The following is a 21,887-nucleotide window of genomic DNA, read 5'->3' as shown; positions in this document are numbered from 1 at the left end:
AATATTGTCACATCCACAGGCTAGTAGCTACGATTTCCTTGAAGTATCTCCCTAACTTCCTAAGATAACAAAAGCGTTCTGAAATTGGACCAAACAACATCCATTAAACCATTACCCTTTATTATGTCTTTCTAAATTATCTTTCTTTTATTAATAATTAAAGATAACCTATTTTTTCAAAATTAAAGATTTAGTTTATTGTTAATAAGAATAAAAGAAGAATGGTTACCAAAAAAAAACTGAAAAGATTTAAACAAGCCTTTAATTCACCCGTTGAATCATAACATTGCACATTGATTTTGCAAAACATGGAAATTAAAAAATTAAAAAACAGAAAAAAAGACCAAAAGCGTTTTCAGCGATTGGATTTTGAAGAATTTGGCCACAGGGACAATATATTCTGGGAAAGTATTTTCCCAACTTTTGTTAACTATCTAGACACTTCAGGGTAGACACCTCAGGAAGAGCAAAGGATGCAACACACACGTGACACTGCGATGGTTCTCAGGTGTTTATGAGAAGTTGACTCCTTTAAATAAAGGAAAACCGCTCTCCAAAGACATTCTAGAGAGAATTAGAGGGAGTCCTGGTCTCTCTGAATCAGAATAACCACTTCCTCCCCTTACATGAGGTTATGTAACCCAAGCTTTTTAATGATTAAAAGTAATTGGAATCGGTCAGAAATAAGAAAAACGAATGTAAAGATGGATAAAATCAACAGTATTAAAAATAATTGCGAAGAATTTCCTTAGTTTCCAATTATAATAATAATTAATTTGAAAAAATAAAATATAATAAACACACATTTATCAAAATGAATAGCAATTATATTTCAATTATAACCAAGCTACGAAAAAATTAACAAGTGTAAAATTGCCTAAAATTTTTAATTTGGAACCTTCAATTGGAATTGTGGAGTTCATTTTAGGGTTGTATTTAAAAACCTCTCTAAAAGTGAAATAGCATGAAAATAACTGGGGCAGAAGTAATGTGGCTGAAATATATCCAACAGGAGAAGGTAATTGAGTTTCCAATATTCTTCAGAACGGGACGCAACTTTTAATTAAGAATTTTCTAGAAATGAAGCTTTGATACGGAATTTTTGGCCATTTACACTAATCTTTAGTATAAAGAAAAGATTAATGTAAAAGAGTATTGGACTGATTTAAATAATTAAAAAAAAATTGTGTAATTTGTTGTAAAGAATAAAAATTGTGCAGTGAATAACCACATGACTTTCTCTTAACTCCATTTTACAAAATTTTCTTGGGAATTCCTAATTCATACCAAAAATGTAGTCGAATTTGATATAAAACAAGTTAATCATAAAAAAAAAAAGATTCTGTTGAAGGAAGAGTGCTTTTATAGTTGCTCTAAAATCCACTAATATTCTGATCACAGATCTTTGTGAACTCTAGCCTCCTCGTGGAATTCTCTGGCATCATGGAGTTCTACCCTAAGGCTTTAGGTATCAGATCTAAACTGTTCTGCCAAATAGTTGTATGTCAAAAAGAACCAAACAGTATTCAAGTAAAATTGATATTTTTTTGTTATTTGTTGTCATCAGTTTTTCCCAGGATCCGTAATAGAAGCAATAAAATAATACAAAACTCTGGAAACTTCCGCAATCCATTACAGGAAATACCATTTGTGTTGGTAATAAAAAAATTAAAAAACTTCAGCCAGTAGCATTTGCCTTGTAATCCTCTTTAATATCGAATTGTTCGCCCTCTCTCTCTCAGTGGACTTTTTTTTATTAATTTTTTTCCCTACTCTTCTAAAATTGGGACAGCTAAACCTTCCCCGCTACCTCCGCCATTCAATGCTTGCAAAAAAAAAAAGGATGGTTGAGATGAGAGCCATTTGGGATGGAAAAGGTACAGTGCTGCCTCCACTACCGTCGTGAGCCTATTGAAATGACTTTTATGGTTTAGAGAGGCGAAGGCAGACAGGAAATAAAAGAGAGGGTACGAGGAGGCTGTGAAGTGTGACAGTGTCTAGGCACTCGCAACTTTTTCAATGAATTATGTATGTAGGCTTTCTCTACGTACAGTTTCCCATCTGAACATCACCAAACCCATCAGCAAGGAGAGCGAGCGAGTGATGTTAGAAAAATTTCCTTCCATTTTCTTAGCTGAACAAAACGGAGTTTTCTAAGTAAGTTTGAAATTATGCATTTTAATGAAAAGCCTGCATAAAAAAAATGATTTAATCTCGTAAAATGTTAAGGCTGGTTGGACAGTAATTACATAAACATAATCATATTGAGGAAGGCTATACTGCTGGAAAAACATCTTTTCCATCGTACAGTCAGTTCATCGACCTTGAAAATGTGTCCATCTTCAAAATTCCTTGATTAACTTGAATGAGTTGTGACAGCAAAATCAGCAATCACGTTGGAAAGAATGTTCTTTCTGATTCTGCCGTTTGATTTCTCCACAGATAGACTAATGTACATTGGTAGAACAAACCGGCACTTTGCTTGAATTTTCTGTTCGAGGTACTATTAAGGAATAACAGAGTACTTGATTGGAACAGAGGTGGGTGCTGCCTCCAAGGTCTGAAATCAGAAAGGTTTAATCCTCTTAATGCTGACAAAGATCTTATATCTTATATCTTAAAGATCACCTCTTAGCGATTAAATCAAAATGTCAGGCCATTTCTTTCTTCTTCTTACCAAACCTGTATTGCACAGAGACTCTTGATAAAGAAACCCCACTTGCAAAGAAATGAACTTACCGCTACCTGTGAAAAAACAATCATGTGGTGATTATAGGAGTCTTCAGTTCTAATGGTTTCAGACTTAAAATGGTTTTAAAGAGACTGAAGATGTGTTTATTACAAAAATTTTACGATTTAAGTTAGACAGACCTGATATCAATTATAATTTGTCCTAACACCAGTAGAAATCGATAACTTTAAAGAGAAAAGATTTGAGCATAGCAGATAGAGTTCCTATCTAGAACGTGGTAAAGGAACTAGTTCTCCAGCGATTGGCCCAGGAATATCTCACGAGTAGTTTGTCCCCGGAACAACAAGCCAATGGGGAACTAGGGAAATGGTTAGGTTTGGTTAGGGATTAGAAAAGAGTAAAGCAGCAAAGGTGGTTTGGAAAACCACTATTGGCGTACTGTAGTAAGAGCTGGATGGAATGGAAAACAGGCCATCCACTGGGATAGCTTTGCGAGGAACATAAACTAAAATACGTGGACATGACTTCACTTAATTAAATGGTAAATGTCGAGCAGTTGCTGCACGAGTGCATGAGCCTATACACGTACATTCTTAGTAGGTATGTACAGTGTGGCTGCAACATTCAATGTTCTGTAGTTGAACGACAAGGTGACACTCACAAATACACAAATTGGTAACTCATCTACATGGAATTCTTGTATCTTCGCGCAATTCTAAAAGAAGGATAGAATTTTCCAAATTGATCTAATTTATTCAATCATGAATAACAACAAATTATTTTATTTTTATTTATTTTATTAAAAATAATATATATATAATATATTAATTTTAATAATAATATATAATAATAAAAATAAAATATATATTAAAATTATATATTTTAAATAAATGTTACAGATTGTCATTGTGAGAATGGAGGCACTTGTAAGAAAAGAGGCGAATGCCATTGTAAAGCTGGCTACAGCGGTTCCCATTGTGAGACCCCAGTGTGCAGACCACATTGTAGGAATGGCGGTGTCTGCACCCAGCCAGGGGTATGCATGTGTCCAAGCCATTTTACTGGATCCATCTGCCAAACCCGTGAGTTTTACAATTTACTTTCAATTATTTTTTATTGTACGAATAATTTATCAAATTAAAATGAGATCAACTTTAAAAAAAAATAATGTCAAGCTTACAAGTATAAACAAAGAACAAAAAAATCCCATTAATTTTCTTTTTAAGGATCGATTTTTCTTTAAATTCAAAATTTAAACTATAAAAATATTAATAAATTGTACTAAACTAAAAATTTGACTCAAGTGCGTACTCAAAATGTAGGTGGAAAAATGGAATGAAATTAGAGTTGTAAAATAATTGACCTCATTTCTGATAGTGCACTCTATTTCCTTAGCTCACTTGAACTTTTGAGTTCATATATTTTTAAATTTATTTACTTCCAGTAAATTCATGCAGTCAATGAGACTAATAAAAGTTAATAGGTTATAAATAAAGAAAAAACTTCGTTTTGTTCAGCTAAGAAAATGGTAGGATATTTTTCTAACCTCGCTCGCTCTCCTAACAAGCTAATAAAAAAATGTCGTATCAAAAAATAAAATAAAAATTACAAACTACTTTTTTCATAAGGAACTAGTTCCTCATGTTTATCTCAAGCTATTTTGCTATAATTCAATTTTTTACATCATGTATAAACTCTTAGTACACATTATATACATATAAACATAAATTCTTTTAATCCCAGAAAGTTACTCAAGTTTTCTCCAGAATATTTTTACTTAAGAAAAAATAATTGTAGAGTTTGAGGCCACTGCAAGCAAACCGGGACTGCTTATCTAAATAGCTCTAGAAAATGTCTAGAGTGGAAATCACTGTTAGCTCTGGGAAAATAGGAACCTCTTTTAGTTTAAATATCTGGTGACAGAAAGCTGCAAAACTATTGAAGAAATAAAAATGAAAAGTGGTGTTACTTCTGCTACTCCTACGTAATTCAAGAGTCTAACCAGTGGTAGGAACTGAGATCTCCGTGTAAAAGTGTAAGTAAAAGTTGCGATTGGGCTAGATTTTGGTAATTTCTGGTCTTTTTTAAGACATATCTAAAGCAATCGGTATTATTCCATAGATTTGCCTCTTCTTCAGGGTTCTTAATGGATTCCAGCTTAACAACGAGCACACCGACACTATTAATGCTCATATAACATTATCAGTTGCATGAGTCAGTTTACCCACAGAAATATTAGATCAATCCAATTCTATTCTGACTTTGAAAATGAAAATAAAAAAGATTAACTGGCTGTAAATGGTACGAATTAAGATTAATTCTCTTCTTCTCTGAAATGATAAAGGATTGTCAGAATAAACTATTTCTTATTTTAATAAAATTTATACATCAATGTATCGATTGAATATGTTGCACTCTTGAAGCGAAAACTCCTCTGAACTTAGTGACAACAAACTGAGACTAAATGTTAGCAATTTCAAGGAGGAGTTTGTGTTCACAAAGTTGCTGAGGAACGCAGAAAGTTACATGTTCTTGCCATTTACCTTCAATACTATTCAATCGCTTTCATTCAAGTGTCACCAAGTGTCAGAATGTCTACAATTGTGTATCTTACATTCTACATGGGTTTAACATTCCTATGTATCAACAGTTCACCTACAAGACATAGTATTGAACAATGATACGATTGATCCCATAACTTTTGGACAAGGAAAAAGGACCGAATAGTTTATTATTATTTAAAAAGTTGAATTTTCTAAAATATTGAAGTCTTAATTTTTGTAAGAAGTGAATAAAATTTTATTTATGTGAGGAACATAATTGAGTAGGTATTTAAGATTGCTCGAATTGATCTGTGACAAATTTTACTCCTTAAGAAAATATCCAACTAAGCTCAACAAATGATCAAAGATTTGTTTTCATTCTTAGTAATTAAAAAACTTTTTCGCTGACTTCCTAGCTCATTTCATCGATAAGGTTGTTTTATTTTAGTCTATAATGAAATTATTTCAAATACCTTATCAAATCCATTGAGATATTCATTATAGTGCGTTCCACTTTTATTAAAAGTGATTACATTCCACCGGAATGTGGAATCTATGAATGTAACATAACTTCAAGCTCTACATCTTAATGGCTGATATATTCTGGTAACGGAGATGATAGACTTTTCCAAAACTTAAAAGATTTGTTTGTCCTTGCCTGATATTGTTTTAATTTTACAGCGATTTGTGATCCAGTCTGTCAGAATGGAGGACATTGCGTAGGGAACAATCAGTGCCTATGTCCACCAAACACCAGCGGAAAGTATTGCCAAAATTGTAAGTAAATGATAAAACTAAAAGCAAAATATATTGTAATATTTTTATTGATTACCATTTTTTTCACGATTAATTTCTCAGAAATCAACTTCACCTCCATTTTTACCAGCTCCAGCTTTATTCCATTTTGAAATGGGAACTTTACGATATGAGTAAGAGATCTCTGAAATAAGGGCTCACAAATTTCGCTTTGATTCAAGTATTTTCCAAAAATGGGGAAATTAGTGGGATATCTATGACCCCAGACTTTCAATATCATCCTCATATGATCATATTTCCTTATAGCAAAATATACCACATACCCTTCATTTTAAACTACAGTAAATTTATGTTTTTAAGATACGAGACTCATTCGAAGAAGATGTTTATGTAAAGTGAAGTATCCTTATAAGTAGAGCCTTGATGGTACAGCCGAAAATTGAGCGCAGCATTTCTTGTAAGACTCCAAATATTTTGTAATGGAGTAAACAAGTATATAAATGTACTAATAAGAACTCTTAGAACAGATAAAAATTCTTCTTTTTTACAAGTAACCTACTTAGCAGGATCTTTGTTTTCTAAAACATTGAACTTGCAATTTTATCATATAAATTTCTTTAGCATATTCTAATATTTGCTATGTTTGAAAGATACTTGTGGAGCAGGATGCGAGAATGGTGGTACCTGTGTCGGACCTGGGCTTTGTGAATGTCCACACAACGCTACCGGCGAACTCTGCCAAGAACCGCTGTGCGATCCACCTTGTGAAAATTCAGCCACATGCGCTCCCGGCAACATATGCATTTGTCAGCCACATTCTTCAGGACCAAGATGTCATGACAAGTAAGCGTTTATTTATTTAATATTTTACTTTCGTTTTATAATCGCGCTTTTCTAATTTCTATTGTAAATTTCTTTTTCCTTGTTATATAATTTTACTAAACTTGAAGTTAATTAATTCGGTATTTTGCTGGGAATTTGAAGCATAAATTTATAATATTTTATTAATTTTTTTTTAATACAATCTTTCAGAAAATGTGAGTATAGACCCGTACAAGAACCGTATGTTAGAGGCTATAGAAGACTTCTGCTAAAGAAGCATTTTGAAACAAAATGCGATTCGAGAAATTGGAAATCTTGTATAAAAACAGTGCCAGAATATCAAAATGTTTATGAAAGAGCCTATAGGACAACATATAAATGCATAGACCAACCATGAAACTTATAATGTAAGGTAGATTACTTTGTTCCAATTTATCAAAATACCTGCAACTACCTCTTCTCCTACATCTATAACCAACTTCTTTATGTCTGAATTAATTTGTTTTATTATTATTATTGCAATTTTTATTCTCTTAAGAAAAAATTATCAACTAGTTATCTTCCCCAATCCTGATCGGATTGGTAGATAAGTAAAGATGCGGATTGCCAAATCATTTCAGTCCCTTCTGAAAGAAGTTCACTTGTAGAGTCTTATTAGAAGTGAGAAAACTTCAGTTCCACTACATTTATAATTAAATGGCTTGTAATCTCAGGAAAAATATACAATATTAATAATTGGAATTGATTAAATTTAAAATGTAATCCCATTAGAACATGTAGGAATATGCTTTGTGTGCAAAAGTATTGGGATAAGAAAACTTTGTAAATAAGCTTCTCAGGTCACAAATCTTGGATTTTTTTTTTAGTGTAGGTTTCCATATTTCTCTTGTATGATACAACAGCATCTGCCATCTATCTCAGGTATATGCAGGCTAAGAAGAATTGGGCCTTGTCAATTAATTTTTTCCAGAACACTCTGAATCTGGGGCCTTCCACTCAGCTTACTCAGCTCACTGGGGTATCCGTTAAGTATTTTCCAAGGATGTTATTCGCTTTTCTATTCTCTCTACGACGTTCAGCCTCTTGAGCCAATCTTTTTTTTCTCATTAAGCTATGCTTTCAACTCATACGATTTAGTAGATCTTATTTCATTTTTGGAGGCTGATTCATCTTGAATCGTCACTTCAGTATGTAAGTAAAGAAATCACAATCCATGGCGGGAAGTACTACAGTATATATTTACTCCATTTCTGTGTCCGCTTTTTGAGAAACACAATTATCATTCCGATGTACTAAAACTTGTTTATTACACTGATAAATCTTAAAACTGATAAAACAGATGCAGAAAAATTAAAGATGAGCCCTCTTTGTTATATGAAGATATTGTTAGATTCAGTTGATCCCAGATACTGCATTCTGTAGTCATTTCGTGGCAGAGCTGCAGAAGTCACTTAAATGCAGATGTCTGAACTTAATAAAATTTAAGAAACTTTATTTTTAAGTGATTCTTCTACTTGGTTAAAAAAATAAAAATTCATTAGGCGATAAATCAAGTTAAGTTCACTTATTAAGAATGTAAATTTGATAAGAATAAAGTTATTTTAAAAAGCTTACTTTTGAGGGAGCTTAAAAATTTGTTATTGGGGACTGTAGCGTCAGCCTCAAATTTGTCTTGCGCTTAAAAGTTCCTTTAATTTCTTATATATTAAAAAAATAAAAATAATTAAGTAGATATTTCTTGTAAGTGTAGTTAATTTACTATTATTATTAATAAATACTTTTTTTTGTTATAGAGCTGTCTGGTGTTTGAACACATATCTCGTTTCAACATTCATGGAAGAAGAGATTTCAAAAACTATCAACAATTTCATTTAAAACAAATACAAAAAAATGAAATACATAAAACAAAAAACGTAAAATGTAAATAATATAAAACAGAAAAACCAAAACTGCTTCACAATAATTTTTAATTTAAATAACTTTTTTTTAGTTTCAGAACTTAAACAATAAATAATTACTTTTAGAGTTTATGCAATTAAGTTATTGTGAACTTTTGTTCTAGTTTGGAATGTTTTCTTATTTGTAATTTTAATTGATTTTTAAAATTTGTATTCCTAAATTTTAATTATTAAGACTTAACTAAAATTCTTATAAAATTGTGTTGTAATTTAAAAAATACATAAAAGCTGAGAATGTGAAATAAATATTTTTTTTTTTTTTTAATTTAAAAAGAAGATAATTTTTAAGAAAATGTAGAATTCTTTTGTCCAAGGTGATCGAAGAAATGAACATAAATGAAAATTATTTTGCTTTTAGAATTGTAGCAAATTTTAGCGTGCATTTTGTAAAAGCTGATCTCTATATTGTCATTTAATTTTTGTTTTACTTTATGAAGAAAAAAAGAATTAAGGTAAGAGATGTTTCTGCTGTATCTTAGTTGTGTATATAGAAGTGTATAAATGAAACAAAAAAATGTTCATATTTGAATGAAAACTTGTAATTCAAAGATTTTAATTAAAAATACTAAATAGTTTTGTGGGCTGCAATATACATAAATATTATCGTTGAATGTTTTCATAAAGAAAATACTTTAAACCAAAAAATGTTATTAATCGTGTGTCCCAAGCATCTGTAGTGATTAATGTTTGATCTATTTTTGGCCATTCCTTAATAAAACCTAATTTTACTGAAATAATGCGCAGAACATAATGTTACACTAGATACATATATTAAAAGTGTTTTTGTACAATATTAGAAAAGCGAAGAAAAATGTGCGTAAAAGATATTTTCAACTCAGAAAAAAATGTTTGAATTTGGAGAAATTTTCTGCTATATTGTTTTTTGTTTTACAAATTTGGTGTTTTATTTGATTTAATAATAATGTTAATACCAATCGAAAGGTGCTAAAAGTTTTTTGTTTAATACAATTAATTGTAATTTAGTTTTTTAATTTTATGAACATTTTTTTAAAAAGAAAAATCGGGGCGAAACATATACACTCAATTTCTCTTATTCCGAATCTCATACGTAGTTAAGTGACAAATTTACTTTATGCAGACTCAATAATTTACTAACATATTTTATAAGCAGGATATAGGGAGCAAATCCAAAGAAAACAGAGAAGTGGCCATTCAGTGAGAGAAGCTCCAAAACTTCCTCCTCCTGAAACGGCTTCAAAGATCGAGGTTTACCAAAACTTCAAAGTGAAACTGAAAGTTGCACCATTTTCCTTAAGAAAATGTAACACAAAAAAGAAATTAGATTCTTTCTTCACCTCGTAGTTTTAGCAACTCATTAAATCCCCTTTTAATGAGAGTTAGTAATCATTTGTCCGGGCCCTATACAAGTACCATAACGAAATTTATAGTTCGACCACCTAGGAAAATTCCGTTCATGAGCTTGAATGTTCACAAAACTTGTAAAAGTACATTTTCTAAAAACCAGTTACCTAAAAAATTGATGTGAAAAATTACAGCACTCCTAATGCGAGTAAAGAAAAGTGAAAAACACTAGAAAATATAAGATTCTAGCATTAATATGATTTTTAGGTTTAGGCACGATTTTCTATGATATTTTTTTTTCTTGATTAAAAAAAAAAAATAGTAAATATAAAAACTAATTTAGTTTACATTTATAAATGTATTTATGTATATTGTGAAGATAAAATTATTCTTAATTTTTAAAGTACTCAAGAACTATAATAAATATATACTAATTTTTAGGTAATGACAATGAATAATTAAAAAAATGTGGTAATTATAATTTTATATAATAAATCTATAAACGTATAAAAGATATAAAACAAAATATGTATGTTTAAAATATTTATTTTCATTTTACTTTTTACATTTTTATTTTATAATATAATTAAAAATTAAATGTCGATATAATAAATTTTATATGTTTAGTGTGAATTAATTCATATTTTTTTAATTTTTTCATTCTTGGATCTCTCTACAGCTGGGATGTCACGAGCCATTTGGTTGGTGCCGGTGCAACAGGCAAGATTCACGCAGGCCACATCACATTTGCAAATTTGATTTGATAAGTACGATTCATGACATCACAGAATGCTCTCTTTTTAAACTTTTCGCTACTGGGATCAGTTTAGATTAAGTGAAACTGAGAGTGGCAGACATCTCGCTTCCAAACTTCGCCAGAACTAATCAGTGCATTTATAAGAGCCTACAGGTACCCTAGGATAGACACTGGGATAGATACTCGACTTCAGCAGATAAAGGGGTACCAGAAGTTGTGTGTACGATATTGCCTAGATCTCCCCGAAGCGCTTTTTTCTTTATAACAATTTTTTTTTCTATTTTCATTTTACATCAGAACATTATTGGCTATAAACAATACCTCAGAGGACGCATGCGGGCTGCCAGTTTGACACGCCTGCTCTACAGTATCTGAACGTAGCCAGGTAATTTACACATTTATCTGCATTACTCAGTTGAAGGACGAAAATGAATCTATTTGGTCCATAACCTAATTATTTTGAGAACGACAAACTACTTTTATCGTACAGTGTTAGAACATACTTTCAGGCGGAATTGATTTACCACTGTTCCGTTCGATCGCTTAACTAAACGCATGATAGCTTTTATTAAAACGATTGAACTCCGAAGATCAAATTTTAGTATCTGCCAATAATAATTATATTTCATAAATTGTACCTCAAAATTAATTAAAAAAAAAAGAAGTGAAATCTTCTGTTAGGTTAAAGAAATACAGGATGCAAGATTTTTTTAAAAATAATTACAACCATCATCCACTTAGAAGAAGGATGATGCACTTCTAGAGAATCTACTCATACGTATTCTTGATTCCAACCATCAATAGCATTCCCCAGCTTTCACTCCACAGTACTTCAATGTTACAGTTTAGTAAGTATCATCGCCTTCTCTACTTGAACGTTACAGCATTACTCATCCCTGATCCAAGCGAGCTAGAAGCCTATTCGGCTTTTTCCCCTTGTATTTTACCTTCCATTTCCCGAATGAGGACAACCCTTTAGGTTTATTTTAGCTCTGACTGTAAAAGTAGGTGACAGAGACTGGAAATGTAAAAATCTAGACGAACTGGAAGCCAGTTCGGTGTTTTTCCTCTGTATTTTTTTGGCCATTAAATGATAAATAATTTATTTCAGAAGCCATTATGATTAACTCCGTGCTCTAATGTAAATCGTTGCAATAGTTCAACTTAAACTCAGTAGGAGGCGCTAATGATAGCGGTATATTTTTTTGAATTTATATTTTAAACGGAAGTTAACAAAATAATGTACATTGCATTTTTCCATGTTTTGGTTAATGAAGTTAATCGAATTGTGCAATGATCGGCTCGTACCAAATGTTTGATTACGACCCAGTACTAAAGTGAATAAAGAGTGAGTGACCCAGTGACTAAAGGTTAGTTTTAATCATGGAATTTATCGTGTTAGTAGCGATTTATTCATTTTAACACGGTTGGTGACTCTCTAAAACTTTGTAAGTCCAACTAAGATTCAGTATAGATGGTTTAATATTTCATAGTTCGCATGTTTATTGTATTCCATACCGGATTTTGACGTTAATCAATTATCAGAGGTACATTAATCAGTTAGTTTAGATAATAAATAAATCTTGCATTGTCTATTTATTGATCTGAAGATGATATAAATTAAACGTGTTACATATCAAAATTATTCCAAAACTAATGAAAAAATTAATAAATATAGATTGAAAAAACTATTTCTTTTTAGAATAATATATTCTTATTTTTTTCGTTTTTTACTTATTGATGTAAAATAAATTATTAATTACTCACACACACATACAAAACGTGTAAGAACACAGACTCATTTAAAGAATTATTTAAACATTGGTATACATATCAAATGTTATTTATACACATATAAGTTTGGTTCTCTCTGTCGGTCTGTTATTCTCTCTCTTTCTGAGTGTTTAGGATTATAAAAAATTATTTATTTGCATACTTATTTTTTTACATAGACCTAGTATCTATATTCTATTATTACAAATACTGCATATATAAATTAATAAAATGCTAAAAGAAGTACTAAAAAACATTTAAAGTTAAAAAAAATTAAATTAAAGAAATTTATTAACAAAAATACATATAATTAGTTCTAAAAAAATCCGTCAGAGAACGTAAAATATCAAATAATTTAAAAATGAGTAATTAGTTCCCAAAAAATCCGTCAGAGAACGTAAAATATCGAAAAATTTAAAAATGAGAAATTAGTTCCCAATAAATCCGTCAGAGAACGTAAAATATCAAAAAATTGAAAAATGAGAAATTAGTTCCCAATAAATCCGTCAGAGAACGTAAAATATCAAAAAATTTAAAAATGACATTAGTTTTTAAAAAATCTGACAGAGAGCGCCACTTAACAGGCAGGTTAAAAGATAGTTCTTAAAATGACCAATAGGTAGCACTGTATATATACATGTCAACAAACAAATTTTCTTCAGTACGACTTGAGAAACGAAGGGGGATATATCGCTCGTCATTCCAAACATATCTAGTCTAACATAAACCTCTCTCCCTTAAAAACTGAGAAATGTAGGTTGGGTATACCGCTTTGCGCTCGTCATTGCAAACAAATCTTAAACTAGTCTAACATTCAAATGTGAATTATAATTAAATGTAAAATTAAATCAGTCTGAGAGCCCACTTGACAGGCAGGTTAAAAGGTAGTTCTTAAAATGACCAATAGGTAGCACTGTATATATCAAACATTTCTAGTCTAACATTCATCTCTCTCCCTTAAAATCATGAATTTATGGATGTTAATTTGTGGAAGAGATGTTTTCGCTTCGACGGTCGGAGAGCAAATGATCGCCCCACCCGCCCACCCCAGCAGCGAAATTATATATATAGGGAAAAAATCCAACATGGCGGCCCGTCATATCACCATGACAACGGCCATTAATTCAGTAAACTGCCACTAGATAGCTCTTGCTGCTCTGTATTAACCGTTTATTGCTCTTACACACTCTCAAGACTCTGACAGCAATTTTTAACCTCTTTTTGTAGGTTTTCTTTTTTATTTCTTCTAATCACTGGACTTTGGGCCAATTTTTAACTTTTTGTGTTTTTTTGTATTTCTTTATATGTATTTGTTTCATTTTCAGAGATGAATACAATATTCTAATTTTTACTTTCTTCATATTAAATTAGATATTAAAAGAAAAAATAAATTAAATATTATTAATTACTTCGTTTTTTATTTTTTGAAGTTGTTTATACATTTTTTTTTATAATAAATTCTTTAAAAATCTTTACATGCAAAAAAAAAGTTATAACAGAATAAATTAATAAAATTATCAAATTTTAAGTTTTCACCTTATATTTAACCATGTTGGCGACTCATCAGACTTAGGTAGGTTTACTTTGCACTCACATTTAACCATGTTGACGACTCTCAAGACTTATACAGGACCTTTTTTTGCACACATTTAACCATTATGGCGACCCATCAGACTTAGGTAGGTTTCTTTGCACTCACATTTAACCATGTTGACGACTCTCAAGACTTATACAGGACCTTTTTTGCACACATTTAACCATGATGGCGACCCATCAGACTTAGGTAGGTTTACTTTGCACTCACATTTAACCATGTTGACGACTCTCAAGACTTATACAGGACCTTTTTTTACACACATTTAACCATGATGGCGAATCATCAGATTTAGGTAGGTTTACTTTGCACTCACATTTAACCATGTTGATGACTCTCAAGACTTATACAGGACCTTTTTTTACACACATTTAACCATGATGGCGACTCACCAGACTTATGTAGGTCCACCTTGCACACATATTTAACCATGTTGGCGACTCATGAGACTTTTGTTGGTCCACCTTGCACTCGTTTTTAACCAAGTTGGTGACTCACTAGACTTATAAAGAACTACTTTACTCACACACACATGTTTTGTGTGTTAGTCGTATAGAATAGAATATTTAATAGGAAAATATAAAAAGTAAGTAATTTACATAATAAATAGATGTAAAAGCTCTACCCTCGTCGCCCTGAGAAAAATGAAAATAAATAAGATATCGGAACACCACTACGAGAAGAAAGATTCATGTAAAGGGATAATTTCATCACTTATAATAACTTATTTCAGCTTTTTATAACTATTTAAAAATAATATAATACCAATTATCCATTATATGTTGCGCTAAGCAAATTTGGAATTTACAGCGCTAAGACGTGCTATAAGAGTTTCAAAGATATTTAGTTATAAAACATCATGATTTATCTCTAATTCTATTTCTATCATCCACAAAAGAAAAAAAAAATGACTACCATAACTTTAAGAAAAGGCGTGCACTATGCTATCTAGCGGCGTTTATTAAAACTATTAGAAAAGTTTAGTTCAAGCTTTTGCCGCTAGAATGCATGAGCATGCTTTTTATTAGGTTTTTTAGCCAATTAAATCTTGAAGCGAAAAGTTCTAGATAATCTGTAGGTTCGGTTTATTTTCTTGCAAGATATAGAAGTATGTACAGACTGGTACGAACGCTACCTGCTACCGTGCACCTATTTATTGCCATAAACATTTGTATTAATTTGTAATTAAACTTATGTTTGTCTACGTTTACGTCTTTTTTTAATTAAGTACTTTTGAAAATTTTGGCAGAAACTTGCAGAAAGAGAAAAAAGAGTCAGAACAACTTTTTTTTGGAAAGGTTATACCTTTGTGACAAATGACGTGTATATATTTGACGCAAGGTATATGTGTTCTAATTTTAGTGGGTGATTCGTATCTTATCAAGTACAATATGAACTACGGACTCATTGGTTTTTGTTTAAAAGCTAAATGTTTTTAACTTGATCAGTATCAACCTGGCTTCCAGTGAGGTCAGTGTAACTGCTACAAGTACAAATCATCGGAGCAAACATCATATTGAAACCTCCTGATGGTTATTCTACCAAGATTATTTGCAGTAGCAGTCGTAGCTGTCTTCTTCGCAATTATGGCTGACGTTTCTATAGACTTAAGTGGAACTCTGTCATCACCAGTAAATTTAGAAAAGATTGGGTAAGTTAATTACAGATTACCTACATAATACTTAATTAACTACATATGTTACGTGCAAAAAAGGTAGTGATTTTTATGTTACTTTTTGGTTTTTGAAAGGTTAGATATTGATTTGTTTAAAAAGATTGTTTTCACGTTACAGATTCCCGAAGTATTACATTCCCTCTGTTACTGGATTCGTAAAATCATGTCGCGAGAAAATAAGACCATGGAAAGAATTCTTCAATACATCAAATTACAAGGCACCACCAAATTTCTCAAGATTAATAAAAAGAGCTGTCAATAATATTAATCACTTTCAGGGGAATTATGTCATTGTATCACTTGTCTTGATGGCATATTGTCTGTAAGTAAACTTGGATTAGACCAATTTTCTATGGTATACATACCAATAATTTTAAATATGGAGTGAATCTTTTTTCTTTTCAGTTTAACATCACCTCTGTTGCTAATATCAATTTTTGTGAGCTTAATAGCTTGTTACATCTTATCATTGAGAAATGCTGAGAAAAAGTTGAAGATAGGAAGCAAAGAGATATCATTGAATCAGCAATACAGTCTTGTGGGGATGTTATCTCTTCCACTGTACTATTGGGCAGGAGTTGGCCAAGCAGTGTTTTGGGTGCTGGGTATGTCTCTTTCGTTTGATTATTTACTGTTTTATTCTTCAAAAAATCTACTTCAGAAGTGAAAAATATAATTGTTTTTTATGTAAAAAGGATAGACTAACTTTGATATAGCGTTTCAGTAATTGAACTTTTTGAAAAGCTGTAGATAAAATTCCTTTTGCTTGGCGTACTATAAATTCTCCAGTTAATAGACTCTAGATAACTTGTATATGCACTTAAAACGAAAGATAAAAAAATTGAGTCGCCAACAAACGAAGCATTTACCTCTTTTCCTTCCTTCTCTAAACTTATCTCTTCTAACTTTTAAAAAAGATTTTCCAGAGAATCTTTAATAACCGAACACAATTTGCGAATGTCAATTGATTTCGATCCCTCCTTCTTAAGTGTTGAAAACATGTAGTTACTTTTCTTTTACCTTCTAACATCAGTCTCTTCGTTTTGATTCAATTTATCTATTAATGATTTGATTCACTAATCTTGCAGAAACAGGTATAACTTAGTTGATTTTGTCAAAGATATTAACAATATATACTAATAGATGATATTTTTGTAATGAGAGATTGAAAATCTATTATTTTCTTCGGTAGTGAAAAATTTGCTGATCGCTTTACAACTAAGTTTAAACTCCCCTTTCGAAAGAGCATTTCCTCAATGGAACTTAAGTGCATTAATAAAATTCAATTCCAATGCATAAACTATTTTCTAACTTCCATAACTATGCTTTTCAAATTGCATTATAATTAATTTTTAAATTACCTTTTAATGTAAATGAATTTAACGAACATTTTTACAGGAGCTACCTGTTTTGTCGTCTCGTTGCATGCAGGAATGTACAGTATTGAAGATGTGTTAACTGAAGAAGAACAATTGATGGTTCAAATTTAATAGTAAAATCAAAGCCAGGAGAGATTCAAGCAATTTTATTTTAACGAAAATGTATGTATCGTAATGTAAATACAAACATGACAGAGTGCCTTCCATTTATTAAAACGAAATCTAAAACACAAATTAATAATCGAATCAAAAAATACACTTAAATAAAAAATCCTTAACATATTCCCTTTGGTATAAAATAATGGTATGTTTATATATATGTACGTAATATATATTAAATATATAATGTAAATAGATAAATATTTTTGTAAAGTGCATCTATTTATTATAACAAAATTAAATTACTTTAAATTTATTTGTTTAATTTCTCCACAATATTTGGATCTATTAAAAAAAATGGAATGACATAAGCAAAAAAAATTATATATATTTACAAATGCAATTGTAAATATTTACACATGCAATTTTGACTTTAATAAAAAAGAATTTCTGTAAATATAAAATGTATGACGAACTATAAATTTCGAATCATAGCTTTTATAGCTTTCTTAAACATCTACTGATATAGCTAGGCATTTTTAAATATGCACATTAAATCTGATAAGTGCAAAATGAAACTATCTAAATGACAATAGACGGAAAGTGCAGAGAAATTAAAGAATAAGTGATTACAATAGGTCACGTAAGTTATAGTAATCAAATGGTAATCCTGAATATTATTAATCGGTATTTATTTTAAGAAAAAGTAAGTACAAATATAGAAAATACTTTTTATTTATATACTTTAAATTAACAAATAGAAAAATTAAGTGGAATGTTTAAAAAGAAAATATTCTTTTCTTTAAAAACGTTTCTTACCTTAGGAAATAAATTTTACTTAGATAAGGAAGATGGAAGAAGTGAAGAAGACCTTTTTATGAACTGAGGTTGCTGCTTGCTAATAATCATGGAACTTAGCGAAAGGCACTTACCGCCGAGAGTAATTTTCATCAGGAAATCTGCAATAGACAACTTAACACCCATAGCTACTTAACTTAGACATCATATAGTCATTCATCACTACTGCTGTTTCTTGGTTTCACTCTTAAGCTAAGGATTAACTCGCTCCGACATTCACAGATAATAATCAAGATAGTATATTATTACTAACAATAAAATGTGGAGAGTTATTAATAAAACAAGTTTTATGCAGAACCTCTGGATCACGTCACTTTATACCAGTTGCTAAGTTACATAATCAGTATTTTCCGAAGTTTTACTGATGAAAGAATCTTCAGCGAATTCTCTTAAATCAGACAAAATGAAATTTGTAAACATCAGCTCAACTCTAAAATAACTGTTAAATGAAATCTAACAAATATATTATATATTAGAATGACCTTAAGAGTTATTCCTTTCCTATGAATCTATCTAACATTCAAAGAAGAAAACTTCATCTACAAAAAATATTGAAAACATGAAGATAAGAAGAACCAGATGAAAAGTAATAACGTCCCTGATATTAATTAATATAATTCTCACCTGGATAATTAGAACATAATATAAAAAATACTGCTTTTAATTACGTGAATCAGAACAAGTATGTAGGAACTTCTTTTTTCTGTTTCTTTTAAACGTTTTGCACATTACAAATAATTCATTCTTATTTATTTGTTCTACATACAGATTGCTTGATGCTATAACCATGTGTCAAGAATGCTGATGAGAAAATATAAAAAGAAATATTGTTTTTATAAACATAACATTAAAAAATAAAGTCGAAGCGGTAAAAATTAATAATAACAAGTCTTTAATATTCCAGGTAAGGATCACTGTGGTACATAGCTCTAGCCAGTCTAAGTTGGAAATCCTTGTAAAGTAATTTCCCTCCGAGTGGTACACGATCCAAAAACATCGTAACTGTCATCAAGCATAAAGCTTTTCCATTCATGATAAACCTTTCAGTTGGTACTTCTGGTAGATGATGCGATTCAGCCATATGTCTCAACCAAGTAGCTACATCATTCCTGCTCCAGTATCTGGGATCTGTAACATAAAATGTATGAATTTAAGTATAAAAAATATGGAAATCTCAGATGCGTGACAAGAAGTACGAAAACTAAGTACCACGTTGTTCTCATTCGACAAATTGTGTTCAAATTTAGTACTTTCAAAACATTCAGTCATTTCGAATATTATTAAAATAAGAAAATACTCATTCATTGGAGGAATTTAGTGGTCAGCAGTGAAGAAGGAGCAGATCTATAACCTGCTGTAGATGAAACCGTCGAGGCAAACCTACTACAGATACAAAGTGAAAGGGAAAAAGTAGAAGGCGTACCCTTACACTGAAATGGGAGAGGATAGCTTCAACAAAGACCTTGGTTTAGGGTCTGATACTTTACACTGCAAAGACTTACGACCTTGAATAAAGATTCTAGCCAAGGAGATGAAAGAAAGGAAACATTTGAAAGTAAAGAACTTATTGACCAGAGTGCAAATGAACGTTTCAAACAATGTAATGCAGAAAACTCGAATGTTTAAGATCACGACAATGAGTGGGAAACTGGAGAATTGCATAAAGGGTCCCAGATTGGGAAGCAAGAGAATGAAGAGTGACAGAGGAGAATACCTAGACACACCCAGCTGGAGGACAAAACTTACAGACGATTGGTTGATAAAACTCAGAACCTATAGTACTTTAAAATTAAAAGGAAAATAAAAAACATTTAAAAATTGCATAATAAGCTAAATAAACGTGTGTTGAGGCAGAGTTCATTATACTTGATAATGCTTTGATAAACAAATTAACCTAAACATACAAAAATTGTAAACATGTTGCAAATATTAAACCTAATTGCAAATATTGTTCTCATTGATTGTTGCACTTTTTTTTCTATAAATACATTTTCTTCCAGTATATTGTATTTAGGTAGCAAACGATTCATACTCAGAGAAGTTGCAATACCATAATGTAGCACTTAAGAAGGGAATCTAACTTCCATCACCAAAGAACCAGTAAGTATTTTCAGAAATGCTGATGGTCTATAGAGTACTCAATATTAATGGAAGAGTAGAGAATCATTAAAACCAATAAAACAAACTCTCAGTTTTGAAAACTGAAATCTTCTTTCCAAAAAAGTGTAAATAATCATAATACGAGCAATTTCTTTTAAATAAATAAAATAGATACTTCACAATAATAAATAATTAAAAGATATTACAAAGAACACAAAGTAGAAGTATCACAGTTAATTTTATATTTTAAAATAGAATCCCCCAATATTCTTTTGTACGTTCTAAGTTCACAGAGCAATGACATTCACTAAAAGCACTTCTCGCTTGAGTACTCTGATAAAGCAAAATGCATGTTAAGCCTCACAGAGCGCTAAAGAAGAACCAACTCCGTTAGGTGATGTGCTCTAATGATAGACTTAATCATTATTCTTCAAATTTTTACAGTTGTAAATTTATTTCTTAGTAGGCCGAATAGAACTACTCGACAGAAAATTAATTGAAAATGAAGTAGGGTCAGTGCAAGATAAGATAGACGATTTTATACCCAAATTAGCAATTATGTTTTCCTTATTTCCGATTGGTTTAGAACTTTTATATATCATCAAAAGTTGCTTTATTAAAAAAATTAATTGAATCAATATTCTTCGATCCTGATTATATCGGAGGGATTTGTCTCTCAGTGGGAAACCACTAAGTGGTTCATTTTTGACCGATCCCAAATGTAATGAAGATCAAAGAATATTGTTAAATTAAATTACTATCATTTAAAGGGATTTTATATTGCAACGAGATTAGCCTGGCTACAATATGATGGAAAACAACAATTTTTTTGCAAGGGAAGATTCTTTATGAAGTAGTCGACTTTATGCTATCGATATAAGAATTAATTAAATTAATGCAATAAAGTCTATGATAGTTTTCTACGGAACAATAAAAATCTAACCTTCTCTTCTTTAAATTTTTAATTTTCTAATTTAAAATTTTTTAAACTCTCATATTATACAGTTTTGACAATAGAATGACGTCTATCCCATTCTTTTACGAAACTTTCCCAAAATAAATGTCTAAATGCGTATTCCCTGAAGTTATATTTACTTTTCACATTATTAACAGTTGGAGAAATTTTCAGAAAGTGCTAATAGGAGAGAGTATTATGAATGAATGTTATTATTTAATTTATAAAAACATCAAGAGTTTTAAAAATAGAAAGAAAATAAAAAAAAACATAAATTTTAAAAATAGAAATATGATAAACTGAATGCCTCCTACTTTTGAGTTTTACCAATTCTAGTCATACTTTTCTGCAATAATTGAGCACAGCGCTACTAGATGGCGCAGGCTGCTCTGTTTCGTACAATTCTTTCAGATTTAGGATAGTTGTTTACTACTGATAAAATTTCTAATAAATTAACAAATCTGAACTCAGTTTTCAGCACAGAACTTTTTAACTTGTTATCCAAGTTACAATAAGATTTTACAATAAAAATACTGTGAAAAGGATCTACAACAACAAAAAAGTACTGGCTACAGAGGTCGACTTCTGGAGACGGCCAGAAAT

General features: G+C 30.7%; 3 protein-coding genes across 6 annotated transcripts in view; 2 read left to right on the top strand and 1 right to left on the bottom strand.

Moving 5' to 3' along the window:
- The window catches only part of LOC141461286 (uncharacterized), a 359,837-nt gene extending 349,110 nt beyond the window's left edge, over positions 1 to 10,727 (top strand). The window contains exons 10-14 of one of the 2 annotated variants that reach the window (XM_074142197.1): positions 3,592 to 3,774; positions 5,917 to 6,012; positions 6,642 to 6,834; positions 7,024 to 7,220; positions 8,607 to 10,727. In XM_074142197.1, the coding sequence (XP_073998298.1) occupies positions 3,592 to 3,774; positions 5,917 to 6,012; positions 6,642 to 6,834; positions 7,024 to 7,210 (659 nt within the window). In that variant the 3' untranslated portion in view covers positions 7,211 to 7,220; positions 8,607 to 10,727. Of the gene's footprint in view, positions 1 to 3,591; positions 3,775 to 5,916; positions 6,013 to 6,641; positions 6,835 to 7,023; positions 7,226 to 8,606 lie in introns of both variants that reach the window. The other variant, XM_074142196.1, reaches the window with a different exon arrangement.
- A 4,830-nt stretch (positions 10,728 to 15,557) lies between these two features.
- LOC141461276 (prenylated Rab acceptor protein 1) lies at positions 15,558 to 17,687 on the top strand. The gene is made up of 4 exons (XM_074142186.1): positions 15,558 to 15,869; positions 16,012 to 16,215; positions 16,299 to 16,498; positions 17,292 to 17,687. Exons 1-4 carry the CDS (start codon positions 15,748 to 15,750, stop codon positions 17,381 to 17,383), a joined length of 618 nt encoding a protein of 205 aa, XP_073998287.1. The 5' UTR covers positions 15,558 to 15,747; the 3' UTR covers positions 17,384 to 17,687.
- Positions 17,688 to 19,098: 1,411 nt separating this feature from the next.
- edl (ETS-domain lacking) overlaps positions 19,099 to 21,887 on the bottom strand; it is a 30,711-nt gene continuing 27,922 nt past the window's right edge. For all 3 annotated transcript variants that reach the window (XM_074142192.1, XM_074142193.1, XM_074142194.1), the window contains one exon: positions 19,099 to 19,357. In XM_074142192.1, coding sequence (XP_073998293.1) covers positions 19,122 to 19,357 — 236 coding nt within the window. In that variant the 3' untranslated portion in view covers positions 19,099 to 19,121. The remainder of the gene's footprint in view (positions 19,358 to 21,887) is intronic.

The sequence above is a fragment of the Rhodnius prolixus genome, unplaced genomic scaffold, assembly GCF_049639745.1.
Source record: "Rhodnius prolixus isolate KJV_2025 unplaced genomic scaffold, Rpr scaffold_6, whole genome shotgun sequence".
In the NCBI taxonomy this organism is placed as follows: domain Eukaryota; kingdom Metazoa; phylum Arthropoda; class Insecta; order Hemiptera; family Reduviidae; genus Rhodnius; species Rhodnius prolixus.
Note: the sequence above shows the minus strand (reverse complement) of the source record. Positions and strands in the feature narration are given on the sequence as shown.